At 28.6% G+C, this 23864-nt stretch overlaps 2 protein-coding genes and 1 non-coding gene across 21 annotated transcripts; 2 read left to right on the plus strand and 1 right to left on the minus strand.

The window, feature by feature from the left end:
* The first annotated feature begins 32 nt into the window (after positions 1-32).
* Positions 33-15742, plus strand: LOC107999874 (serine/threonine-protein kinase SMG1). Of its 7 annotated transcripts, none has more exons than XM_062084898.1 (16): positions 33-1744; positions 2089-2353; positions 2411-2634; positions 2753-3005; positions 3091-3220; positions 3286-4615; positions 4728-4884; positions 4958-5486; positions 5552-5739; positions 5826-9797; positions 9914-10187; positions 10298-10560; positions 10649-10925; positions 11001-12888; positions 12967-13992; positions 14101-15742. In XM_062084898.1, the coding sequence occupies exons 2-16, from the start codon at positions 2118-2120 to the stop codon at positions 14283-14285; spliced, it is 10932 nt and encodes a 3643-aa protein (XP_061940882.1). In that variant the 5' UTR covers positions 33-1744; positions 2089-2117; the 3' UTR covers positions 14286-15742. The 7 variants fall into 7 exon arrangements, with proteins under 7 accessions (XP_061940882.1, XP_016915401.1, XP_061940881.1 ...); XM_062084897.1 differs by having other exon boundaries at positions 112-704; positions 2084-2353; XM_017059913.3 differs by having other exon boundaries at positions 112-704.
* LOC107999905 (TATA element modulatory factor) lies at positions 15595-23038 on the minus strand. Of its 13 annotated transcripts, none has more exons than XM_017059971.3 (12): positions 22573-23038; positions 19984-21610; positions 19617-19836; positions 19442-19543; positions 19043-19321; positions 18579-18917; positions 18246-18458; positions 18027-18173; positions 17562-17954; positions 17245-17482; positions 17034-17157; positions 15595-16941 (listed from the first exon to the last, which is right to left on the minus strand). In XM_017059971.3, the coding sequence occupies exons 2-12, from the start codon at positions 21596-21598 to the stop codon at positions 16655-16657; spliced, it is 3957 nt and encodes a 1318-aa protein (XP_016915460.2). In that variant the 5' UTR covers positions 21599-21610; positions 22573-23038; the 3' UTR covers positions 15595-16654. The 13 variants fall into 13 exon arrangements, with proteins under 13 accessions (XP_016915460.2, XP_016915458.2, XP_061940890.1 ...); XM_017059969.3 differs by having other exon boundaries at positions 19436-19543; XM_062084906.1 differs by lacking the exon at positions 22573-23038 and adding an exon at positions 22424-22552.
* Positions 22782-22874, plus strand: Trnai-uau (transfer RNA isoleucine (anticodon UAU)). The gene is given in 2 exon segments: positions 22782-22819; positions 22839-22874. It is a non-coding gene; the product is annotated as a tRNA-Ile (tRNA).
* Positions 23039-23864: the final 826 nt, after the last annotated feature.

Consider the following 23864-nt stretch of genomic DNA (forward strand, 5'->3'; position numbering starts at 1 on the left):
TTTCTATAAGCAAATTAATGAAAATTTATTAAACAATGAATTATTGAAATGATATCGTATTTTGATTTAATACGATATTACAATATTTTTATATATTAATTTTAATTTAATATTTTTTTATTTAGTTTTTAATTTTTTTTGTTTTGTGCCATCCAAAATTTTCATTTTTGAAACTTGCAAATATAATATATAAAAGAAATTATATTATTATAGTTATAAAGTATTTTGCTATATTTAAAATATACAATATAAATTAAATGATATACAAAATACAATATAAAAAAAACTTACAATAGAAATATAAAATTACAATAAAATACAATATAAAATTATTGAGATCAAGAAATTAAAAATTCTTGATATAATATATGATCTTTTTAAATAAATTTATCTTCTTAAATAACATTATTTACGAAAATAATATATCTTATATTACGAATAATTTATATATAATACCATATATAGTATTATACTATATATATTATATTATATTAATTAGTAAAAGTATATTGTAATTCATATACATATATGTAAAAATATACAATATTCGTAATAAGAATACGCATTGAAAACGAAGAAGCGAATTCTATAAAGGTTCATCCTCAAATATATAAAATTTAGTGAGAAAATCAATTAAAATTACTGACACGTTTTCGTTTAAGATTAAATAGTAACCTAACAAAACAAGTTATAAAACGAAAAAGGTAATAAAACATTTAATAAAATATTTTTAACTGCTAAAATGATATATAAATGGAATTATTGTAAAATAATACAATAAATATAGTTTTAAATTATAGAAAGGTAGTGTGGCTTCCAATTGATATGATTATGTGTCAAAAATAGTGATTATGTATAATTGCGTATAACTATAAATTTATTTTTTATAAATTTCATAAAGTGTATTTGTTTATCTATAATATCATTTATTACTTTTTTATAATTTTTTGATCGTATTGATCGATATAGGCCAATTGGATATCAGGGTTGATCAGGATATTATTTCAACGATATTTTGTATTGGTTCAATTTTTATTTAATTGCTTTATCTTTTCATTAAACTTAATTTCATTTCCGTAAAAATATAACATAAATATAAAATTGTTTTAAATAATTTTTTTATAAATGCATTGTTTAATTATTTCGTTAGAAAATTCATTATCATTTAAAATTTATATATTTAATAATTAATTTAATTATTTTTTTATATTTTTAATTTTTATTTTATTAATATATATAATTTTTTTTTCTTTATATATTATTTCAACAAAAATTTAAAAATAAAAAAGACATGTCAAGAATGGTACTTGATGTTTACAGAAAGCATGTCAATGAACAATGTGGAAGATACCACTCATAAATAGTGTTTAATTCATTTCAATTTCGTGGTTGGTTCTTGTGTATCCACCTAAATAAGTTATTTAAACAGATTTCCGTATGATTTTTGGAAAATTTCAAAGAACTTTCTATTTCTATATAATAATATAGAATTAAGATTATAATATATTTTAATTTTTATTAATCCATAAATTTTTATACAAATTCTATTAATCGGTTGTTGTCGATACGGTGTGTACCTATAGATCGAACGCGTGGAGAATCGGTTACGATACTATTTCACCTTTCGATATTTCTTTTCGATTATTAGTACGAAATATTTTTCACGAGAAATCAAAGTGTGTTCCATACAATTTCGATATTACTTTCCAAAGGAGAAATATTTAAAAGAGAACGATACGATAAAGTAGATATTGCGATACTTAATTATTCTATAAATTATCGTATCTTTTATACGTAAATAACTTGAACGTCGCTTTTACTTGACAAACTTTATAATACATTTTTAATTGTATTGTATGATTTATCTTATTTTTCCATTATTACTTTTCGTTTATTTTATTACTATTGAACTTTGTACACCAAAGATGTAGGTTTAAATAATATAACCTTAAGAATATGTGAAAGTTTCTGAATTCTGATAAATCATATTCAACTATATATATACTTATGATCTTACGGTTTTTATTATTTATTGATATAAAAAATTATTATTATCCGTGATTGGTATATTATTAATGCAAAGTATAGGTCATGCAGATCATCTGCAGAGTAATGTAATGAATAGCTGTGGGAACTCTAATATTAGCACAAAGCTACGTGGATCTAAGTGTTCGGAGATACAGGAAGAATCTGTTGGTAATAATCGAGCTAATGTATTGGAGAAAGGAGATGTCAGTGTTTTGAGTGGATATAATTCAAATGATTTTAATGCTCCAAGAGGCACTTTGGTCATTTGTCCAAGAAGTACAAACAACTATTCATCTGATCATAGTTTCTCCAGATTTAAGCCAAGGTAAATTAACTTATTATTAATATATTTTATGATTTTAATAAATATTTGCATCATTAGAATTGGAGGTGTTCCACGCAATGAATTTCGAATGGCTCGAGGAGGTAGCTCTGGAGATCGTGCCAGAGGTGCTTTACGGGGTAGAGCTTTTAAAAAGACACCTATTGAACGTGATTCTAATACAGAAACTAGCTATTACCCTACAACTAGATCAAAATTTCAAGAATCGTTGAAAAATCAAGAAAATGTACAAGGAAAATATTATGACGACAAAAGAATAAATGGTATAAATTTTTATTTTTTAGATAATTATTGAATTGTTCATTGAATTTAAATATAAACTATAAAAATATATTTAATAAATTTAAATATAATTAATAAAATGAATTTATCATATTATAGAAGATTCTAGAATTTCTAAACTTTTAAGAAGATTGTGTCGAGAAGATGATTATGATCATTTTATGGTGTTATGTAAACAAGCACAAGAAGGTATAATAGCACTTGAAAATCAAAGATACATAAGACGAAATTTGGATGTTATCTGTGAGAGCCTATTAGATATATTACATACTGGTCCTGGACCAGAAGCAAAATACCAAGTTGCAAAATGTTTAGGACGTATTGGATATGCAACTGAGCAGGATTTCAAACGGTAAATAAATAATTTAATAATATTTTGTTTTCACAAAATAGATTTTTTCATTGTAAATGAAATTTTGTGATTATTATATTTATAGATATATGGATTGGGTCTTTAATAAATATTCATTGGAACGGAAAGATGATATAAAGTGCCTTTTAATTAAATCATTTATTGAAGCTTTTAAGTTAGACGCAGAGGCGCCAAGGCTGAAAGAATTTTCAGTGGTACTTAAATTTTTTTTTGTCTCTTTTAAATCTTATTAATTATTTAAAATAAAATATGTTTTTAGCTAATGATGTCGCAATTGCAATCGACACTGGAAAATGTTAATCGATCAGACTTATTTGTAGCAACAGTGGATGCAATATTATTAATAATGGAATCTTATCCTGAAACGTTTTCAAACCATTTCCGTGATACAGTTGATATATTAGTTGGCTGGCATATTGATTCAACTCAGCAAAAAACAATTGCAACTTATGCTAGTCGTAGTTTGCAAAGATTACGAACTTTCTGGATAGCAGATTTACAATTTACTTTGACCTTATTGGGACAATTTTTGGAAGATATGGAAAGCTATGATGAAGAACTGCCCTTGCCAGAATCTGGAAAAAATTCCTCTGGCGATGAAGCATCTCCGACACCCAAAGAATGTATTCGACGCATTACATCCTTAATTTCAGTGTTTAATACAGTTACGAAAAGTATATCCGAGCATTTGAATCCTAATCTTACGCCAAATGTACAGTGGTCATTTTTATCTGATTGTTTGTCAAAAATGTTAAAAACAGTCGTCAAAGCGATCGAATTAGATGATGATAATGAAATCTGGGTTTCAAATTTTACTTTTACATCTGAAAGTGTTGATGAATTATTAAAATGCATTAAAAATCTGAGAGGTGTTATTCCTATAAAAAATTCTAATAAGTCAGAAATAATTGAAGAAGATGTCATTAATATGTTTAAATCTTTGAATTTAAATAAAAATGAATTAAAAAATTTAAAACAGAATATTGAAAAAGAAACTTCATTGAAAGAAACAGAATCATTGTTAAATATTATTCGATGGATGGAATTAAAAGTAAAGAAAGATCCAGATTTAACAGAGGAGAAGGAAGAACTAATAGTTGTTGCAAATGAATGTGCATTTTTATTACTAGGTCATCTTCAGAGTCGTATAACAAAAAATCATGAATTACTTTACAAATTTATTGATCTTCAATTAAAAAGAATTAATATTTTTTGGGATGATACAATAATTTCTATGTTAAATACTATTTCCAAGATAATAAAAGAAGTCTCCGCAAATTTACCTCTTGATTTAGTACACAAATTGCTTGGAAAAGATTCTGCATTACTCAAATTGAGATTCCGTGATTCGATTTCTATTCAAAATGCCAGTCTTGGAGTGTATCATAGTCTTCTTAGTCTAAAAAATATCCCATTATTACAAGAATCGTATCGCTATATATTATCGGATTTAGAAATAGCTTATAAACTTATTTTAACAGATATCGAATGTTTAGTAACAGATAATCCATTGCTTGATAATATTAAATATCAAAAGAATGATGCAGAAATTGTAGTTATTTTTTTGTTAAGAGCTCTTTCTGACATAGGTAAATATATAAGAACGAGTATATATATTATGAAAAGTATAATAATTATTTAAATAAAAGCAAGTTAAATTTGTTATATATACTTATAATTTTGTAATCATATTTCTCGTAGCAAATGCGAGCAATTCAATCATTGGTATGTGGGCATTAAAACCGAGCATTTTGGAGCTATTGGCAGTTAAATTAAAACCTTATGACAGCAATTTATCATCAACTAGTCCATTTTTACAATATAGCATTTTATATTTGTTATATGCGCATTGTTCTAGGTAAGAGATAAAAAAAGATGATATCCAAGATATTAAATTAATTGTTTTAATTGTGTCATTTTTTTTATTTTAGATATAATCATTTTGTTCCGAGTTCAAGTTTAATAACTGGAACTACAGCTTGTCGTCCAATAGATATGTTTCCAGGAGCATTGGATGTACCAACAACATCACCTACTAGCGGTCATCTATCTATAATTTTAAATTTAATAGCAAAAAGTTATAATGAATATACACCAGAGCAAACTTTATTACTTCTATCAACATGGATGCAAGAAATTTGTGTACAAGCAGAAAATTATATTGGTATTTTGAGTAAAACAAAAGAATATGAGAATGTTCTTGCAAGTCTTATTTCTTGTGGAGCTACTCTCGATCGAGACATTTCTATTGCCGTTTGTGATCTCTTTGAAATTTTATTAAATGCAAAAAATGTCACTTGGAAAGAAGAAATGTATGTGTCTGTCGTGGACTTAGTGATATTACATTTAACTTCACGAGATGAAATAGTACGAGATAAGTATGGCTCATTATTAACACAGGTGCCTCTAAATATTGTGATACCAAAATTCAACAAAGAGTGCTTATTATCAGAAACGAAGGTAAATTTAAAAAATTTATTTTAAAATTAAAAGGATAATTAATTTAAACATTTTGTTTCTCACAGAAATATCAGGGATTTAAAAGTTATTCGACTGAGTCTTTAATTCTTGCTCAAAGATTACATATGCGAGGAACCAATACTGGTGAAATGCAAGCACAACATTTTAAGACTTACATGGCTTTTCTATTGCAAGAGCAATATTTGGATGCATCGGAATTATCAGAAATATTTACTTTATGTTGGCCGATTGTGTAAGTAAAAATAGTAAAATTATCATTGGACTATTTATTTTAATTATGATAATTAGAAAATCATATCATTTTATTTTTATTTATAGATCTGAAAACGATACTACCAAGAAAATGTATCGTTTAGCACTTGCAAATAGATCCTTTCTATATTTCTGGGCTGGTTTTGAAGCAGCTCAACATTGCGTGACAAATAAACTTCGTACTCCATTAGGAAAACCACAAGAAACATTTACATCGATCGAAAGTGCTTTAAAAACTTTAGCACGTGAGATATCATACAGTTTTGAGGCAACAAAGAAAGAAAAACGAAGTTTAGATCATTTATTAAGCGAACATACTCGTGTGCGATTATTTATTGAATTTCTCGAACATCTTGAAAGAGTAATACATAATGCTGCAGAAGGTTGTGCGATTGCACTCTTACCATTATCAAAACCAGTTAGAACTTTCTTTCATACAAATAAATCAACTTGCAAAGAATGGTTGAATCGTATTCGATTGGCATTATGTGTAGTATCATTGCATTCTGGATTAGCTAGTAGTGCTTTAAGAAATAGTCAAAAATTATTAGAGGATTTAAGTAATAGCGATAATATACAAGGTATCGAATTTGAAAGAGCGACGCTCTGTACAGCACAAGCTATGGTAATGTTGGGAGAAGCAGAAGCATTACAAGGTCTTTATGTTTACACCAAAGAAAAAGAAAGAAAATTCTCTTGGTTAAAAGCTGCTATGGAAGAAGCTGCTAATCGCTATGAATCTGCTGCTGAAGCATACAAACTAATTATTGAGGAACATATACGTATTGTAAACAATCGATCTGGAAGAGATATAGATCATGAAGAAGAAGGAGAAGATTTGACCGATGGAATTAATACTAATGGTGCTGATGGCACTAGCGGGAATGAGGAAGTTTCTGACGGAAAAAATAAATGTTTCAAATCTGAAGGGGATAATCAAGTACTTGGTTTTTGTATGCAACGATTGTCCCATTGTTATGAAGCTGTTAGTGATTGGTCTCAATTAGAGGCTTGGAAACTGCAAGAAGCTGAAATTCTTGGACGAGATAAAAACGCCATTCTTAAAAAACAGTTAATAATAGAAAACAATACTTCTCGACAAGCGAAATGTTTGAAAAAGTTCGAGAATAGTGAAAGTATATGTCTAGACGATTTAACTGATTGGAATTTATTGGATGACAGAATTGCTAAAGCAGGAAATCGGAGTTGTGCTAAAACGCTAGTTGAATGTGGAAATACGTTAACCAATATTGCACTTAGAATTTATATGAACGATTATAAAGATTATTTTGAGGAAGAAATTGAACGATGTCGAAGAGTAGCAGCTAAAACTATGGAGGAAGGTCTAAGAAATGTTCCTTCAGAATATTTAAATGAATCCGTATTAATACGATTTTCGGCAGATGGATTAAAAAATATGTTGTCTGGTAAAGAAGAAAATATATTCGATCTGTATAAAAGTGAAAAACTTGATCATATGGATTCAAACATATTGACACGAATTTTATGGTGGTCAGATTATTTCGGCAAAACAAAAAAGAATAATAGTCTTGAAATGCGATTAGATAATAATGAAGTAGCTGATTTACGACTACATATCGTTCGAATTGCGAGAAAGGAAGGTAACTTTGAGCTGGCGAAACGAGAACTTCTCAATTATTTGAGATCTGAACGAGAACTTTGCCAATTCGAAGGAATCGAACGAAATTATATTAATTCTGATTTCGATCAAATAACTGATGATATTTTGAAGAATGTGATGCATGTAAAGTGGTCAAAAAATAATATACGTGCATTTCGTGAATTTTCAAAATTATTATATGATATGGAACGAGTCAATAAAGCGTTAAAAGTATGTAGTGCAACTGCACTTGGAATATCTCGAACCATTGTTGATGGAGAACAATCGGATGATTTACGTGAGAATGGTACAATTCTTCTTTTAACTCTTGGTAAATGGATACAACAAGAAGTTGGTAATGTCGAAAACGGTCAGTTGGAACAATTACTTGAATTTGAAGCTACTCATAATGATGGTTTGATGAATAAACTATTTGGACCGACCACAAGTTCAATACCAATTTCGGATATGATAATCGGTAGATTGACACAACTTGGTGTAAATCAATGTCCAGATTTACCGCTTGCATGGTGCAGTTTCGCAAGTTGGTGTTATAAATGGGGCAGAAAAATTGTGGATAATTCGAATTCAGGTCAATTAACTGATGCGGATAGAGCGACCATACGAGATTTATTACCATTTGATACAAGTGAATCCGATTTAAACACCATCTTTTCGATTTTGTCTCAAAGTAAAACAATTCCTGAAGACGAAGGTGAAATAACAGATACTACTAATGATGTTAATACTTCAGATATGATAGAAAATCAATTACGTAGCGTACCAATATTAAGTCGTGTTAATATTGATCGTCTTGCAATGTTAGTCGATATCTGGAGACAAGCACAGAAGAGAATTTACTCATATTATGAGCTTTCTGCAAACGCGTATTTCAAATATTTGCAACTTGCCGCAATTAAAGAGGCCAATGATTGTGCTACTATCACAGCTACGCTTAGATTACTACGATTAGTTGTAAAACACGCTCTCGAATTACAAAATGTTTTAGAGTCTGGGCTTTCTTCGACTCCTACTGCTCCATGGAAAGAAATAATACCGCAATTATTTTCAAGACTTAGTCATCCTGAATCTTACGTACGGACCCGAGTATCTGAATTATTATGTAGAGTTGCGGAGAATTCGCCACATTTAATCACCTTTCCAGCGGTAGTTGGAGCAGTTTCTGGTCAAAAGAAAAATTGCGATAAAGTTCTTTATGAGAAAACGGAAACTGATTCATCCCAAAACGATTTAGATTTTATCGAAGAAGAAGAAGAAGTAGGCACTGAAAGTTCTACTATAGCTTATCAAGATGAACAAGAAAAATTTATGGATTGTTGTTTTTCACAATTAGTAGATTGTTTATCAAACAGAATTCAAGATTCTATTGAACAAGTAAAAATACTCGTTAGAGAATTGCGTCGAATTACATTGTTATGGGATGAGTTATGGTTAGCAACGCTATGTCAACATCATACTGAAATTTCTAAGCGATTTGAGCAATTAGAAATGGAAGTACAAAAAGTACAAGATAATGCTTGGTTGAATGTTGAAGAAAAAGATAAATTAATTGCGGAAAAACATCGAATTATATTGAAACCAATAGTTTTTATATTAGAAAATCTTTCGGCTATGACTTCTGTCCCAGCAGAAACACCGCATGAAAAAAGTTTTCAGGAAAAATTTGGTCCATCAATAGAAGAAGCTATCGGTAAATTAAATAATCCTAAGAATCCTGCGAAACCTCAAATTGCGAGTATATGTTTGAAACAATTGGAAGGAAAATTAGCTCAACGTGTCCATAGACGGGCTGCGTATTCTCTCTCAATGAACGATATCAGTCCCGTGTTATCCAATTTACGAAATACATGTATTGCTATGCCAGGTGTTGCTGCAAATGATAATAAAATTGTTACCATAGAATCTGTAGATAATAATGTTCAAATATTGCCAACTAAGACAAAACCAAAGAAACTCATGTTTCATGGTTCTGATGGACATGTTTATACATATTTATTTAAAGGTCTGGAAGATCTTCATTTGGATGAAAGAATCATGCAATTCTTAAATATATGTAACACTATGATGTTAAAAAAAGGAGATTCAAAAAAAGTATATAGGGCGCGTCATTATTCGGTTATACCATTAGGTCCACGATCAGGTTTAATACAATGGGTTGATGGTGTGACGCCCTTATTCGTTTTATATAAAAGATGGCAACAAAGAGAGAGCGCAATGCTCAATAAAACTGGTAGTTCGGCCGTATTAAGACCATCTGAATTATTCTACAACAAATTAACTCCACTCCTAAAAGAACGAGGAATCGCTTTAGAAAATAGAAAAGAATGGCCAGTTCAAGTTTTGAAACAAGTTTTAGCTGATTTAATGGCTGAAACACCTAAAGATTTGTTGGCAAAGTTAGTTCTGTTTTCTTTCCTTATACTTAATTCTTATCTTTTCATTTTCTAATTATTATTTTTTTTTATATATAGAAAAATTAATAATATTTTTTTATTTTTATTTATCATTGTAGAGAAATTTGGTGTAATAGTATAAATGCTGGAAGTTGGTGGCAAGCAACCAAAAATTATTCTTATTCAGTAGCTGTAATGTCGATTATTGGTTATATTATTGGTCTTGGTGATAGACATTTAGATAATGTGTTAGTTGATTTAAATACAGGCGAGGTTGTTCATATTGACTATAATGTTTGTTTCGAAAAAGGTAAAACATTACGCGTGCCAGAAAAAGTGCCATTTAGAATGACTCCAAATATTAAAACAGCTCTAGGAGTAACTGGAGTCGAGGTATGATAATCATTATTTTATTATAAATCAGTGATATATGAGTAATATGATAATTATAAATGAATATTATAAACAAGTAAATTTTTATATAATTAAAATATACGTTTTAGGGTATATTTCGTTTAGCTTGCGAACATACGCTTCGAGTAATGCGCCGAGGACGAGAAACTTTATTAACTTTGTTAGAAGCATTTATATATGATCCTTTAGTTGATTGGCGAGCTGGTGCAGATAATAGTATTGCGAGTTATGGAGCTTGCCAAGCTAGGGCACGATGTACAGGAATTGGAAGGAAACAATTGGAACAGGAATTGACACGAGCAATGTTTGCCGTTCGAACAGCAGAAATGCGTGCTGAATGGTTAGCAAATAGGTTAGTATTCATAAATAAACAAATTTTATTTTTATATTTTCTATAACAATTGATGTATAATTATATTAATCAATTCTTTGATACTTAGAGATGAATTGGTAAAGATTTTTCCATTATTATGCCACCAATTAAATTGTTGGGTAGAAGCAATAGATATTACACGTCAGTGTCAAGATTTATTACAAGATCGTCATCAACAACTTGCTTTAGTAAAGGAAGCACAAGCAATGGGGCGTAATCATCCATTATACTCCGTAATAAAGCGTTATAATTCTTTTAAGAGAGCTCGTGATGCTCATGAAAAAGCAAAAAGTGGATTAAAAGAAAAGATCGAAGATTGTGAAAAACAGATTAATATGCATAATGTAAGCTTGCGATTAATTTTCCTTTATTTTTTCTATTTTCTATTATTATTATCTATTATTATTTCATAATTTTAGATGGCACTTTCCTCTGTACGTGGTCCACAATTAGGACAATGGTTAGCAGAATTGGGAACTTCTACAAATCAAGAGGATCATGTAGTTTTTGACCTTGTTAAAGAATTTTTACAAAATGCTGGCCAAAGTCAAATGATCCTTCAATGTGAACAATCGGAAAATGAATTAACTCAATTAGCTACGCAACAATCTATTTTAATTCGAAATTGTTTAGATTTATTGAGTCAATATTCAGCGATTTGCAGTCTGTATCCATTGAGTAATATGTCGCAACATCGTACAGTACTTTATCATGGTTGGGCTAATAAACTTTTAAATACTGGAAGTGTCGAAACTTGTCGCGAAGTTATGATGCAATTTGAGAATACTTTTGATCCAATAAAAAATCCTAACAATCAACAAATTCAACAAATAATAACATTTTCTTATCAGATGCAAGCAATTTTAAATGAAGCAAATGAAAGATTAAAAAAAGCATATGAAAGGATGGTTTCAGAAGGTTTACCAGATTCAATTACTAGAATAGAAAAAACATATGGAGAATCAAGAGTACAAATTCAAAGCTTTTTGAGACGAGAAAAAGGAGCAGAAAAGGCACTTGAATGCGTTAACATAACTGCACTTTGTGCTCTAAATAAAAGATATTTAATTATGGAAGGTGCTGCTAAATGTGCAGGAGATTGTTTAGTTGATCTTACATCTAGAGAAGGAGATTGGTTTTTAGACGAAATGCGTTTAATGTCATCGTTAATTGCTGAACTCGTCAGTTTAATACCTGAAGGTCATAAAACAAATAATGATCCTAAAATATCTCTTATATTAAAATGTTTAAGAGGATCTGATTGTATATACAAAGGATTGCAAGAACTTAATTATAATTTCCATACAATTATTTTGCCTGAAGCAATGAAAACGATCATAACAGAAGAACCAACTGTAATTCGAATGATAGGAGAATTAACTGAAATAATTGTATCATCTGGTATATCTCTCAGTGAAATCTTAGGTCAGTTGGAAATGCATTTAAGATTTACTGTTATGGAGATGGAAAGTCCTCATGCAATGATACAAAGTGTTGTAAATAATATGAGATTAAGATTCGAAGCGTTATTATCTCGACCTGCTGAAATTCAGGAACCGAATCAAGATGAAACATTGACGCCTGGTCAAATGCTTTTAATGGGTTTCAATGGTTTGTTTGAAAAGCTTCAGATGGAAGGTAACGCGTTAATTGCTACTTTGAATACGCTGGATATACCTTCATCTTGGAGAAAAATTGATCAGATTCGGGAAGCAAAAGAAATGTCTGCACCTATATTCAATAAAACAGCTTGTCAAGTATTAGAGGATATATTTTTAGTTAAACGTTTGCACACTATACAAGAATTTTTTATGATGTGCAGAGATATTGCAACTGCATTCAAGGGCGGTTTAGCAAATATTTATGATGACGAGAGATTAAATAAACCTATAAGAATCTTTACAGCGGATTACGTGTCAAGACAGTTGCTTGGTGTTACCTCTCAAACATTAGCTATTGCACTTTGCTTTTTATTACAAAGAATGGGTTTAAGCGTAACTACTGAAATTGAACAGCGAGATATTGGAGCTGAAAGTAAAGTTTCTATAGAAGAATTATGTAGAAAAGTCGTCGATCTTTGTTTGAAGAGAGGTTTCTTTTCTGGATCTGTTCTTGCTCAAGCTAGTGCACTTAGTAGTACTTTAGAAAGTGCTTGGCGAAGAAAACAGAGTGCCAAATTCGCTCAACAGTGCGTTGAAGTAGCTAGAGCTAGTATGCAGAGACTTCAGCTACAGCTAACAGCTCATCATTGGTTACACGAAGACAGTTTATTGATTAGATCAAACGTTAATTTAATGAATCCTTTGAGTAAGTTCTTTTTAATTCTCTCTATCAGAATTATGTATTTTTGTTTTTAAATATTTATATATATATTTTTATTTTTAGATCGTTCTGGATTCATGTTAGAACTCCGAAAAACAGCAACAGCACTTTCTGCTTTACAATCTCGTGTATGCGAGGCACGAGATCAACAACAAAATCTGGTTTCTAGCGCAGTGCAACGATTGAAATGGGCTGCTGGAGCGAATCCTGCTCTCGGAGAAGTTATGTCTGCATTTGATAATGCAGTCCTTTCATCTTGTGAAAAATTAACTCGTCAACATAATCTTGCAACTAGCGTTATTAATACTTGTAATTCTATATTACATTATGAAGCTTTAAGAACTAGAACATCGGAAAGTGTGACACATGATACAAATTTTGTCAAACTAATTAAACATTGGGAGGAAAGTTGTATTTTGACGATAAATCTAAATATAACTGTAACTGCAATTGAAGAGAGTCTTGTCGAATTATTACACATGGAAAGCAATGTTGATATGAATTGGTTAAAGCAGGCCGAAAGATTTATCTCAGAGGCAATACTTGATGTACAAAAAAAATTACAAGAAAAACAAGAAGGTTTACTTTCTGCTCAAGAACGTTTGAGAGAACAAGTATCAAATTTACAAAGTGTATTAACTGAACATCACAGATTAATGTCAGATGTTCGAATTTTATTACGAACTATGGTAAAACAAGAGAATATTGATGGCCTACAAGAATTTCTTTCTTCATATCGATCTTTCACAGAAAGTATATCGGCGATCGTAAAAGAACTTGAATCCGATAGTTTAGATGCAAACAGAGGAAGGTCAATTAAAGAAGAATTAGAGAATATGGCGACTGTAGCACCAACTTTATATAATGAATTATTAGAGTTTGCCAATGAAAAGAAAACAAATCTAAAAATATCTGAAAAACAAAGAGAGATAGATAAAGAAAAAGAAAGAGAACGTGAGCGAGAAAGTGAAACCGAAAATTTAATACTTGGTTCGATAAAAAAGAAAGGAAAGTTAATGAGACAAGAGGGTATCTGTTATAGTCCTAGGAAAGGAATACCACCAATTCGAGATCCAACTACAGGCAAAGGTAAGCTTAATTTAACTAAACATTTTATGAAATTATTTAAATTTTTTTTTATTCCTTTTTCTTTCTTTTTTTTATATATATACATATATTCTTTTTTCTTTTTTACAGCTGTTCAAGAGCGAAATGCATATGCGCTAAATGTTTGGCATCGTGTACGAATGAAGCTTGAAGGATGTGATCCTCATCCAACAAGAAAGTATACAACGGCTGAACAAGTGGAATATGTAATACGTGAAGCTCAGAGCACCGATAATTTAGCCCTTTTATATGAGGGTTGGACACCATGGGTCTGAAGGAAAAAAGATTGACGCATTCGCGTCGATGGTTTAATGCTCGTTAGACTCGGTACTCGACTTCGTACCGTTCCTCGCTCTATGCTCGATAGAGACAGCTCTCTGTCCGATCAGGTGTGAAGTACATCTTCGTTGCCACCTGAAAGAGAAAGTTCATGTCTGTAAGGATGCCGTTTAAGTTCGGCAGCGCGCACTTGCATACAGAGAAATTCTTGCGCGATTTACGATCGAACTTTAATTCTGGCACCGGTTCTATGATTATCTCAAAAATCTCTTGTTAACAATTCATACCATCTGATCCAAAGTTTCTTCTTTCCCATTTTCCGTCAACGTAATCTTTGTGTATTTTCCTTCATAAAGCAATTTTGTCTGGTCATAATAGACTAACATACAGTAGCCAAGAAACAAAAGAAACAGAATTAAAAGAAATATGCGCGCATATTATTATAGACAGAGCATCAGAGTATGCTTTGTCTAACATATTGAAAGTTGAGAGGAAGAAAATATAAACCAACATACAATTTTGAATCAGAGACAACAGTCTAATTACATATATTGCTTGAATGTTTAAATGTTGATATTAGATTTGGAAAAAACATAGAATCTACCGCATCTTTAAAATGATGAGAAGTAACAAGAGAAATTTTTAACAATGATGCGGAGGAGCTCGATAATGATTAACGCGTCGATGGTGACACGTTAACTGCCACACAAGTATTCATTCAAAAGAGGAACTCTTTTTTTAATAATCTGTTATTATTTCTTATTTTTTTCTTTTAGCGAACGATTGGTTGAATTTTATGAATATATGATTATAAATTAATCTTGGAAGAGAATGTACATAACATTCAAGAAAAAGACATATTTGGAAAATTAAAGCGGGACCAAGAACGATATGTCACTGTCGAGACGCGTATAAGGTAAAAGAGATTCATTATTGAGATGCTGGATGAAAAACAAAGCGTATTTTTCGTGTTCGTATTCGCTACTCGGTATTAATGTAACTCATCATGACCAGCATTTGTACTTTTTTTTTCCTGAAGTGGGAGTACATGTTTTTCCAAAATTTCAATCGATAATTGTTCAAATCATACAATTTATTGTATTATGTTTATATTTGGTAGAATTCATCATATTCTTTACTGCAAGTTTATTTCACAAATATTATATAATGTTCATAATAATCAGTCATCAATCTACAATAGTTTATAAGAAAGAGAATGTCGGGAAAAAATTATATTACAAATATATATGATACAAAATTTATTCTTTTTCATATTAAAATGTGATTAAAGCGGTGCTTGATTAGTTTTCCCTTTTTTCTTTTTTTTTTTTTTTTCTTAAGGGAAAGAGGGAGAGAAAGAAGTCGTACATTATAATCAATAAAATTTATGGTATGTATAAAAATTATGAAAAAGATGTATTCCCTTTGGTTTAATTACACTTTTGAGAAACAATCATGTCTACTATTCATTTATTCTAGACCTCTATTTAATGTACAATGATTTTTTTCTTATTCAGTCTTTTTTTTTGATTATATATCATCGTTTGATGCTTGTCGAAATTATTTTCTATAATTTTCTCTTTTAATTTATTTTATTTCAATTTCCATGAATATCTTAAAATACAGATTGTATATTTTTGTCTAAAATTTTTACCTTCATTTCTCCTATCTCGATTAAAATCATAAACTATTGTTATAACAGTGAAATAAAATATATATATATATATATATATATATAGGTTTTAATAAAGAAAAATTTTTCTTTAATAAATTATATTATAATTCAATTCTATATTACAATAGTGAAAACTTTAAAGTTATATTACATTTTATGTCACGTTTCTTTTACCCAAATTGTATACAGTATATATATATATGCATAAATATAGGCATAATGATTAATTTCAACAATGAATAATGAAATAATAGTAATATTTGCAATATAAATCAAATTTCATTTTACAATTTTACATAAAACTGATGATTTAATTAATCGAATTAAATTAAAATTCTAGTTAAATTAATCAATTTGTGAACTAATGTAATTACAAAAATCATCTACAAATTTAGTGAAAAAAAAAATCTTGAATTTTCTAAAAGCATTTTCTGTAAAATGAACGTTTATATAAAATATAAACAAACATAGTTTTATTTTATTTAATTAAATCTGAAACTTTAAATATTTTAACTAATACAATTTCTCTCATATCAGTCTCTTCCTTTACTTCTCTTAAACTTCAACAACTTCATTATATATGTAGCATTGAGAAATTTATGGGTAATATTTATATCATTATGAAATATTAATTTTTTCATAATTCTAACTCTATTGAATAATTTAATCAAGTTTTATTTACGAAAAATTTTAAGTATCTCGTTTTAAAAGTTGATCAATTTGAGTTTTATACATCTCTTTAACATCTTGTAGATCCAAACGCAATTCTTGATTTTCTTCCATTTTTTCGCCATACATTTGTAATAATGCATCATATCTAGTTTGTATTTCTTGTAAACTTTCATTTAAAACTGCAACATTCATAACTTTAACATTTAATTCTTCTATTTTTAAAGTTAATGTAGATAATTCTGAATTTAACACATCTCTTTCTATATTACGTCGCGATAATTCCCATTGAAGTTGTTGAATTTCACCTAAAAACTCAAGCGAATAATTAATACTTTCAATTTACCAAAACAAACATAGTTTACTATTAATATATATATATATTTATTTAAACATATACCATCTTTTTGTTTCAGTTGAGCTTGTAAATTCTCAAATATAGAAGTACTACTAGATCCTGCTCTGATACTATCAAATGTCATTGCATAGCTTTCAGGTTTGTTTTCAGCAGTAGCATTATATAACTGAAACAAAGAAAAAAAAAAAAAAGAAATAAAATTTTTCAACACTTTATTTAAAAAAATAAAATAATTATTGCGTATAGTTATTACCGGCCAAATACTGTCTATAGTATTTACAGAATCTTCTTCTGTGCTACTGCTAGGACTAAGTCGTTCACTATCTTCAATATTTTGTTGCTGCTCTGACATTGCATGATTTTTCCTTCTTTCTGCATCTGTAGCTGCTTTTTCTATAGATAATTTATTTTCTAATGCAACAATTTCTCTTTTTAATTCCATTATTTCTACAGAGTGAGATTGTTCAAGAGTTTCTATCATTTGTCGCTGCCTGCAAACAACTGTGTTTCCATCGATTTTTTCATTTACAATTAGACAAAATGTTTTCAAAGATCGCAAACTTTTCTTACCGCATATTTTGTTCAGCAAATTTTTCTTTTTGTATTACTAATTCATCATATAATTCTTGTAATCGTTTTCTTTCGTTTTCTTTAACAGTAAACTTAGCTTCTAACTGAGATATCTTTGATTTTAAATTAATATTTTCCTCTTTAAGATAATGATCTGTTTCGAGTAAATTTTCTACTTTTGTCTGCAATTCAATATTTTTTTCTGACAATGTTTTCTCCTGTTTCATAAAACTATTAGATTTATGTAATAAATTTGCTTGAAGTTGTTCCAATTGTCTCAATAATGGTTTTGTGGCCATTGATACAGATTCTGAAAGTTCTTCACTTCTGGCTTCGGCCGCTTCTAAGCGTTTTAATAATTCGCTATTTTCATGCTTTAGAAATTCTTCTTTTCTATATAGAATATAAAAAAAATAAATAAATAAATTAGCCATTGTTTAAAATGAATAATAATTAGATATTTACTTAACATGCATTTCTTCAGATTCTCTTAATTTAATTTTTAAATCTTCTACTTGTGCAAGTAATTGACACGATTCTCCAGCATTAGTTGTTGCTTCTTTTAATTCCACTTCTGTTGCTGCTAAAATCTTTTTTGTTTCAGATAATTCCCTAAAGATTATAATCTCATAATTATATATAACTATAAATATTATATTATCATAAGTAAATTATTTTACTAACATTTTTGTAGTATCTAAATTTTTTTTATAAGTATCTGCATTATGCATCATATTCTCTAATTGCTTCTGTAATGTTGAAATTTCTTTCTCTAATGTTTTTGTTCGTGCTGTTAATGAATAAACAGCATCTATTTGAGATAATTCAACTTCTTCTTTTGCGCGCAATGATCTTTTTAGACGTTCTAATTCTGAAATTTGTTCTTCTATTTGTTCTCTGTAAGAATGCATATATTGAATATTGAAATATTGTAACTTTTTAATAATATTTGCTATTTGTTTTTTTATTTTCTAAATTAATGAAAACAGAAGAAAATGTTACTTGTTACTTACGTACTTTTGACTTTTTATTAAAGCATCATTTTCTTTTTCTTTAACACGTAATTTTTTAATAATGTTGCTATGTTGAAGTTGCTGTTTGCTTAATTTTTCTCCTTCTTCTCTGAGTTCCTTAATAATTTCATCTTTTTCAGCATTTAAAGTAGATAATTCTTGAGATGATAAACGCGTAGCTGCTTCTACTTTCAGCTGTTCCAAATTTTTTCTTAATGAATCTCGTTCTCGTATTGCTTGTTGAAATTTTCTTTCTAAGGCAGAAAGCCGTTGTGTATATTCATCAGTAATTTGATTTATATTTTGGTTTTGCTCTGCATGTTTTTCAAAGTTATCAAGTTGTCTATATAAAAAGAAAGATATAAATAAAAAATATAAATAAAAAATTATGATAATATCATAATAATATTTTAAAAAAATAAAAGAATAACTATATTCTTTAGTCATACATACTTTTTTTGAACTTACTTTTTCAAATTGGTATTTTGTTCATGCAATTCCATATTCATTCTGCTAACATCAATAAGTTTTGATTCTCTAGCTTCTAATATTTCTGTCATTTCTTGTATACGTTTTAATAATTTTTCGATTTCAACGTTTGCTTCATCAGATCCTACGCTAATTTCACTCAGTTCTCTCGAATGTCCTTTAGTTTTTAATGTCTTCAATAAAAGATCGCCGCCTTTTGCTGATTGCAGTTTTGCCAAATTCTGTCGTGATTGTATAGAACTTGAATCACCGTTTGGACTTTTTTAAAAAGAAATTATTTGCTATTAAACTCGGAAAAAATTTATTATAATTGTAAATTATATATACAGTTATAAAATAAAATTACATATAATTATTATTTTATAGTCATACCTATACCTGGATATAATTTCGATATCGCTAGAAGTAGTAGTTTCCAATTCATCTCCACTAGTATGACCACTGGTTTGATCTGAGCCAATTTTTACTAAATCAGATCGACTACAATAAATAAAATCAAATTTACATTTGAAATAATTATAATTATATTGTAAAGACTTATTAGATATAATACCTCTCTGATGAAATAGGGGAATTTTCTCGAGGCATTTCCGTACCTTGTATTTCTGCCTCAATAATTTCACTTCCTTTTTCAATCATTGCATCTTCTAACATTGTCTTTACATAGGAACTAGAGTTTAAAGGTGCTTGTAAAATTTTTCCTTCTGATTTATGAATCAATTGTGGATTTTCTTCTGAACTACTCTCTATTAAAGTACCTTCACAACTTGAGTCTGTTGAAATTAAGACCTGATCTGAAACTTCTATCTTTTCTGGTTTAAATAGATGAGTAATTTCAATAGAATGTTCTGCTTCTGCAGGTTCTATAGTAGAATTTATTAATCGATCAAAACTCTTTCGATCGGATTCAGATATTTTACCTGCTCCATCAAAATATTCTGGCTTACGGATCGGTTGCGTTGTAATTGCTTCAATTGGTAAATGTAAATTATGTTTTTCAGTTAAAGAATCAAGATTCAAATCCAGTTTTGTATCTGTATTAGCTTTTTTTAAAGTTAACTTACTATCTAAACACAAATCATGTATTTTATCATTTGATGAAATAGCACTAGGTATTTCCACTTTATTCTTCACTTGCTCTTTTTGTTGAAGCGTTTCTAACATTGTTATAACTGTACTCTCTGATGTAGAAGTATAAGAATCTTCTGCTAAGCTTATTTCATCTTTCTCATCAGTATAAGATATTGTTTCTACATTTTCTGATAAAACTTTCATTGAATGTCCACTGGATAGACTTTTATGTAAATGTAATTCGATTCCTAAATATGTTTCTGTTGATGATTGCTCATCCATATTGCTTATATATAAATTTTCATGCAATGTTTTGACTTCTTCCATTGGAGATTCATATGGTGAAATATCAGAAGATGATGGATTTATTACATTTTCTTTACTTATAAGTTGTGGAACATTGATATCATCCCAACATGGAGTTACTGAATCATCCCGATCTAAAATAGATGATGAATCAGAATTTTTTTGATCTATAGGAGATAAATAAGGACTGGTATCACTTTTCCAATCTCCTAACACTTCCACAGAACTTGGAGATGTTACTAAACTATCTGGTAGAATTTCTACAGATTCGGAATTAACTTTAGTTCCTGTAGCTGGACTTGTAAGATTACTAACAGAACAACTGTCTGAATCAGGAGATGTAGTACATTCAGTATTAGATCGAGAACCAAGAATTTCAACACTCTCCAAACTTTTCTTATCATTTTCTGGAGATACAAAGGATAATCTATTGGATGTGGAGACAGGAGAATCTGAATCATACTCTTGAGTTTCTTTGTCTTCAGATTTCATTTTTACATCTTTTATTTTATTATTAATATCTTTCATTTCTTTTGAAGAATATTCTACTATCTTAGGATTATTTATATTACTATTTGAACAATCATTAACCTCATCATCTTTGGCAAAAGTTATATTTGTATCAATTGTTTCTAATGAAATTTCTTGTTTTAGATCATTACATGTATTAACATCTTGAATAAGAACATTTTGATCATGAATATTTTTCTCTTTGCAAATTTCTGCTTGTTTAGATTCTTTCCTAGGATTCAATGATTTAACTTTATAATCTTCTGAAAATGATGATGAAGATACAAGTTTTTTTTCATTTTCAATAGGTGTACTTTGTAAAGATTTAGAAAGAGCATTAGCTTTTGCATTATGATCCATTTCATTAAATTTTGGCGATTCAAAAAATGATCCAGTAAAACTACCCCATATACTACTTGTAGCTTCTTGTTTAGATTCTTTCATTTTATCACGATGTGGCTGAACATCATGATGAATATCACTTTTTAATCCCCATGATGCAAAAAAATCTGATGTATCCTCTGCGTGACTTTCCAATGGCTTTTGATCTTCATCTTTGATATCTAGTGCTTTATCAATTGTTTTCTGAGCTTCTTTCAAAGCAGACTTAGCCAAATTGGCAAATCCGGTGGCATCAAACCAGCTCATTCTTTATTATATCTAAAAAATATATAATCATGATAAATATAAAAAAAAATGAATAATATTAAAATAATATACTTTTGTTAAATATTTATTATACTACATTAAAATTATATAAAAAATTATATTTATATAAAAAAAATTATGAAATTTTACAAAGAGAACAAAACGAAAACAATATAATAATTAGAGGTTAGAATATATAAAATATATTACATTTGACATTATTTTTTACATATTCTTGAAAATCCATGTATATAATAAACTAAAAAAAATTATACAATTTATAATTAAAATGAAATATAATGAGAAATTAATGTTTGTATTTTCGTGCTAAAAATTCACGATAAGAAAGCAAAAGAGGCAGTTTAGTACTATATTTTGACGTATATATTGTCACATATTAAACTTGACATTAATTTAAAATTATTAACATTATCGTATTAATTTATTTTATGAAGAAAATATTTAATTACTAATAATATTAATTAAATAATTTAAGAAAAAAAATTTATTTACTTACACATATTTATTTGCATATTATTTTAGAAAATTTTGTAAAATATAAAATTAATGAATTAAAAAAATAAAAACTCGAAAATAAAATGATCTTGAATTATTTTTTTCATGAATTCATACTAATTATTATATTAAACAAAAATATTGATATACACATGATAACATATTTTATAAATGTTCAATTTATATAAGTTATAATAATTAAATATATGTATCTATTTGTTAAAATTTATATATAAAAATATATAAAAAGAAGCAAAGATATAGAAAAAATAAAATTTATTAAGTACTTGATGATAATAGCATACTTGCATTCTATTTCTCTTTTGGAATAATTTTATAAATGGTAAAAAATACTCAATACTTTTTATTAATTTTTAATATAATATTTGTGTATTTCGATGTGCCAACAAGATATGCCTACAAATTATACTATCTACCTATTATGTATATGTACTTACACATGAATGTAGTTTATCGATGCTTTCAATCATAAAAAGTTTTTCTTTTCACAAGAACTATACATTTTTCTTATTAAAATTTTCTTCTTTGACATCATAAACAGCAAACTATAGTTAAGTAAATGCAATGCTTTGTAATATAATATATTTTTTTTCAATTCAATAATAGAAGTGCTGAAAATTGTTCTTAGAGAGAAATATTTTCAACAGCTCCAGTGGCGCAATTGGTTAGCGCACGGTACTTATAAGACAGTGAATCGTGAGCAATGCCGGGGTTGTGAGTTCGAGCCTCACCTGGAGCAGTTTTTTTTATTTCGACATTATTCTCTTCACAAATTAACGACGTATTACTAATTGTTGAAAATATATTTTCAATAAAATTATTTCTTAAAAAATGTGTAAATGTATGGTTAAATGAAGATTTATATTAATAAAAGAAAATAACAACAAAAGAAGTTAATTACACAAATGATTTACTTGTATTTATTATTTCGATTTAATTTTATGAAAACCTAATTGGTAAATACCATGCATCTAATTCCGAACAAAGTTTCAATCCAACTGCAAATAATGCGAGAGATGTTAATGTACTTCTGATAAAAGAATCATTTTTTAAGGCACGAATAACACAGGAAAGTGAACAAGTACAAATATCATCGAAATAACTTGTACCCTTATTTAACAAATAAGAATCTATGATGCTTTGCCTCTCTTCAAGTTTGCGTATTCTATTCTCTATAGAAATTATTAAATATTTTAACATTTAACATTCAATAATAACAATATATAACAAAATATGCTTACTTCGCGATATACGACGAGGACAGAATGGATCACATTCTTCTGGCAATATTACAGGCTCTTCTTTATCCACACGCTTTACCTTTTTCATCTTTTTCACTTTTTCTGGAAAAACCAAAGGATTATTATCTATTTTTCTTATTTTTTCCATTCTTTCATATCTTTCTAAAAATTTAACTACATATATTTCGATTTATCATTTTTTGATATGTTTCTAATCATGTACATCGTAATTACCCTCGTCTATGTCCCACTGTGTAGCAGATTCTATATGAATTTTTGGAACTTCTGGAGGATATTCTTTTATAATCTCAGGAGGATATTCTTTTACAATTTCTGGGACCCCAGGAGGATATTCTTTTACAATTTCTGGGACCCCAGGAGGATATTCTTTTACAATTTCTGGGACCCCAGGAGGATATTCTTTTACAATTTCTGGGACCCCAGGAGGATATTCTTTTACAATCTCTGGGACCCCAGGAGGATATTCT

Source organism: Apis cerana, linkage group LG14, assembly GCF_029169275.1.
Source record: "Apis cerana isolate GH-2021 linkage group LG14, AcerK_1.0, whole genome shotgun sequence".
Taxonomy (NCBI): domain Eukaryota; kingdom Metazoa; phylum Arthropoda; class Insecta; order Hymenoptera; family Apidae; genus Apis; species Apis cerana.

What these genes read in the sequence shown, in the direction of transcription:
- LOC107999905 (XM_017059965.3), bottom strand. Translation starts at nt 21,598, where the DNA reads ATGAGCTGGTTTGATGCCACCGGATTTGCCAATTTGGCTAAGTCTGCT. An exon ending in AATTTAGATACTACAAAAAT is followed by an intron (nt 18,174 to 18,245) that starts GTTAGTAAAATA and finishes TATAATCTTTAG; the next exon opens with GGAATTATCTGAAACAAAAA. An exon ending in TCAACTGAAACAAAAAGATG is followed by an intron (nt 16,942 to 17,033) that starts GTATATGTTTAA and finishes TTGAGTTTTTAG; the next exon opens with GTGAAATTCAACAACTTCAA.
- LOC107999874 (XM_017059912.3), top strand. Translation starts at nt 2,076, where the DNA reads ATGCAAAGTATAGGTCATGCAGATCATCTGCAGAGTAATGTAATGAAT. An exon ending in AAGAGCTCTTTCTGACATAG is followed by an intron (nt 4,616 to 4,727) that starts GTAAATATATAA and finishes TATTTCTCGTAG; the next exon opens with CAAATGCGAGCAATTCAATC. An exon ending in GCTGAATGGTTAGCAAATAG is followed by an intron (nt 10,561 to 10,648) that starts GTTAGTATTCAT and finishes TTTGATACTTAG; the next exon opens with AGATGAATTGGTAAAGATTT.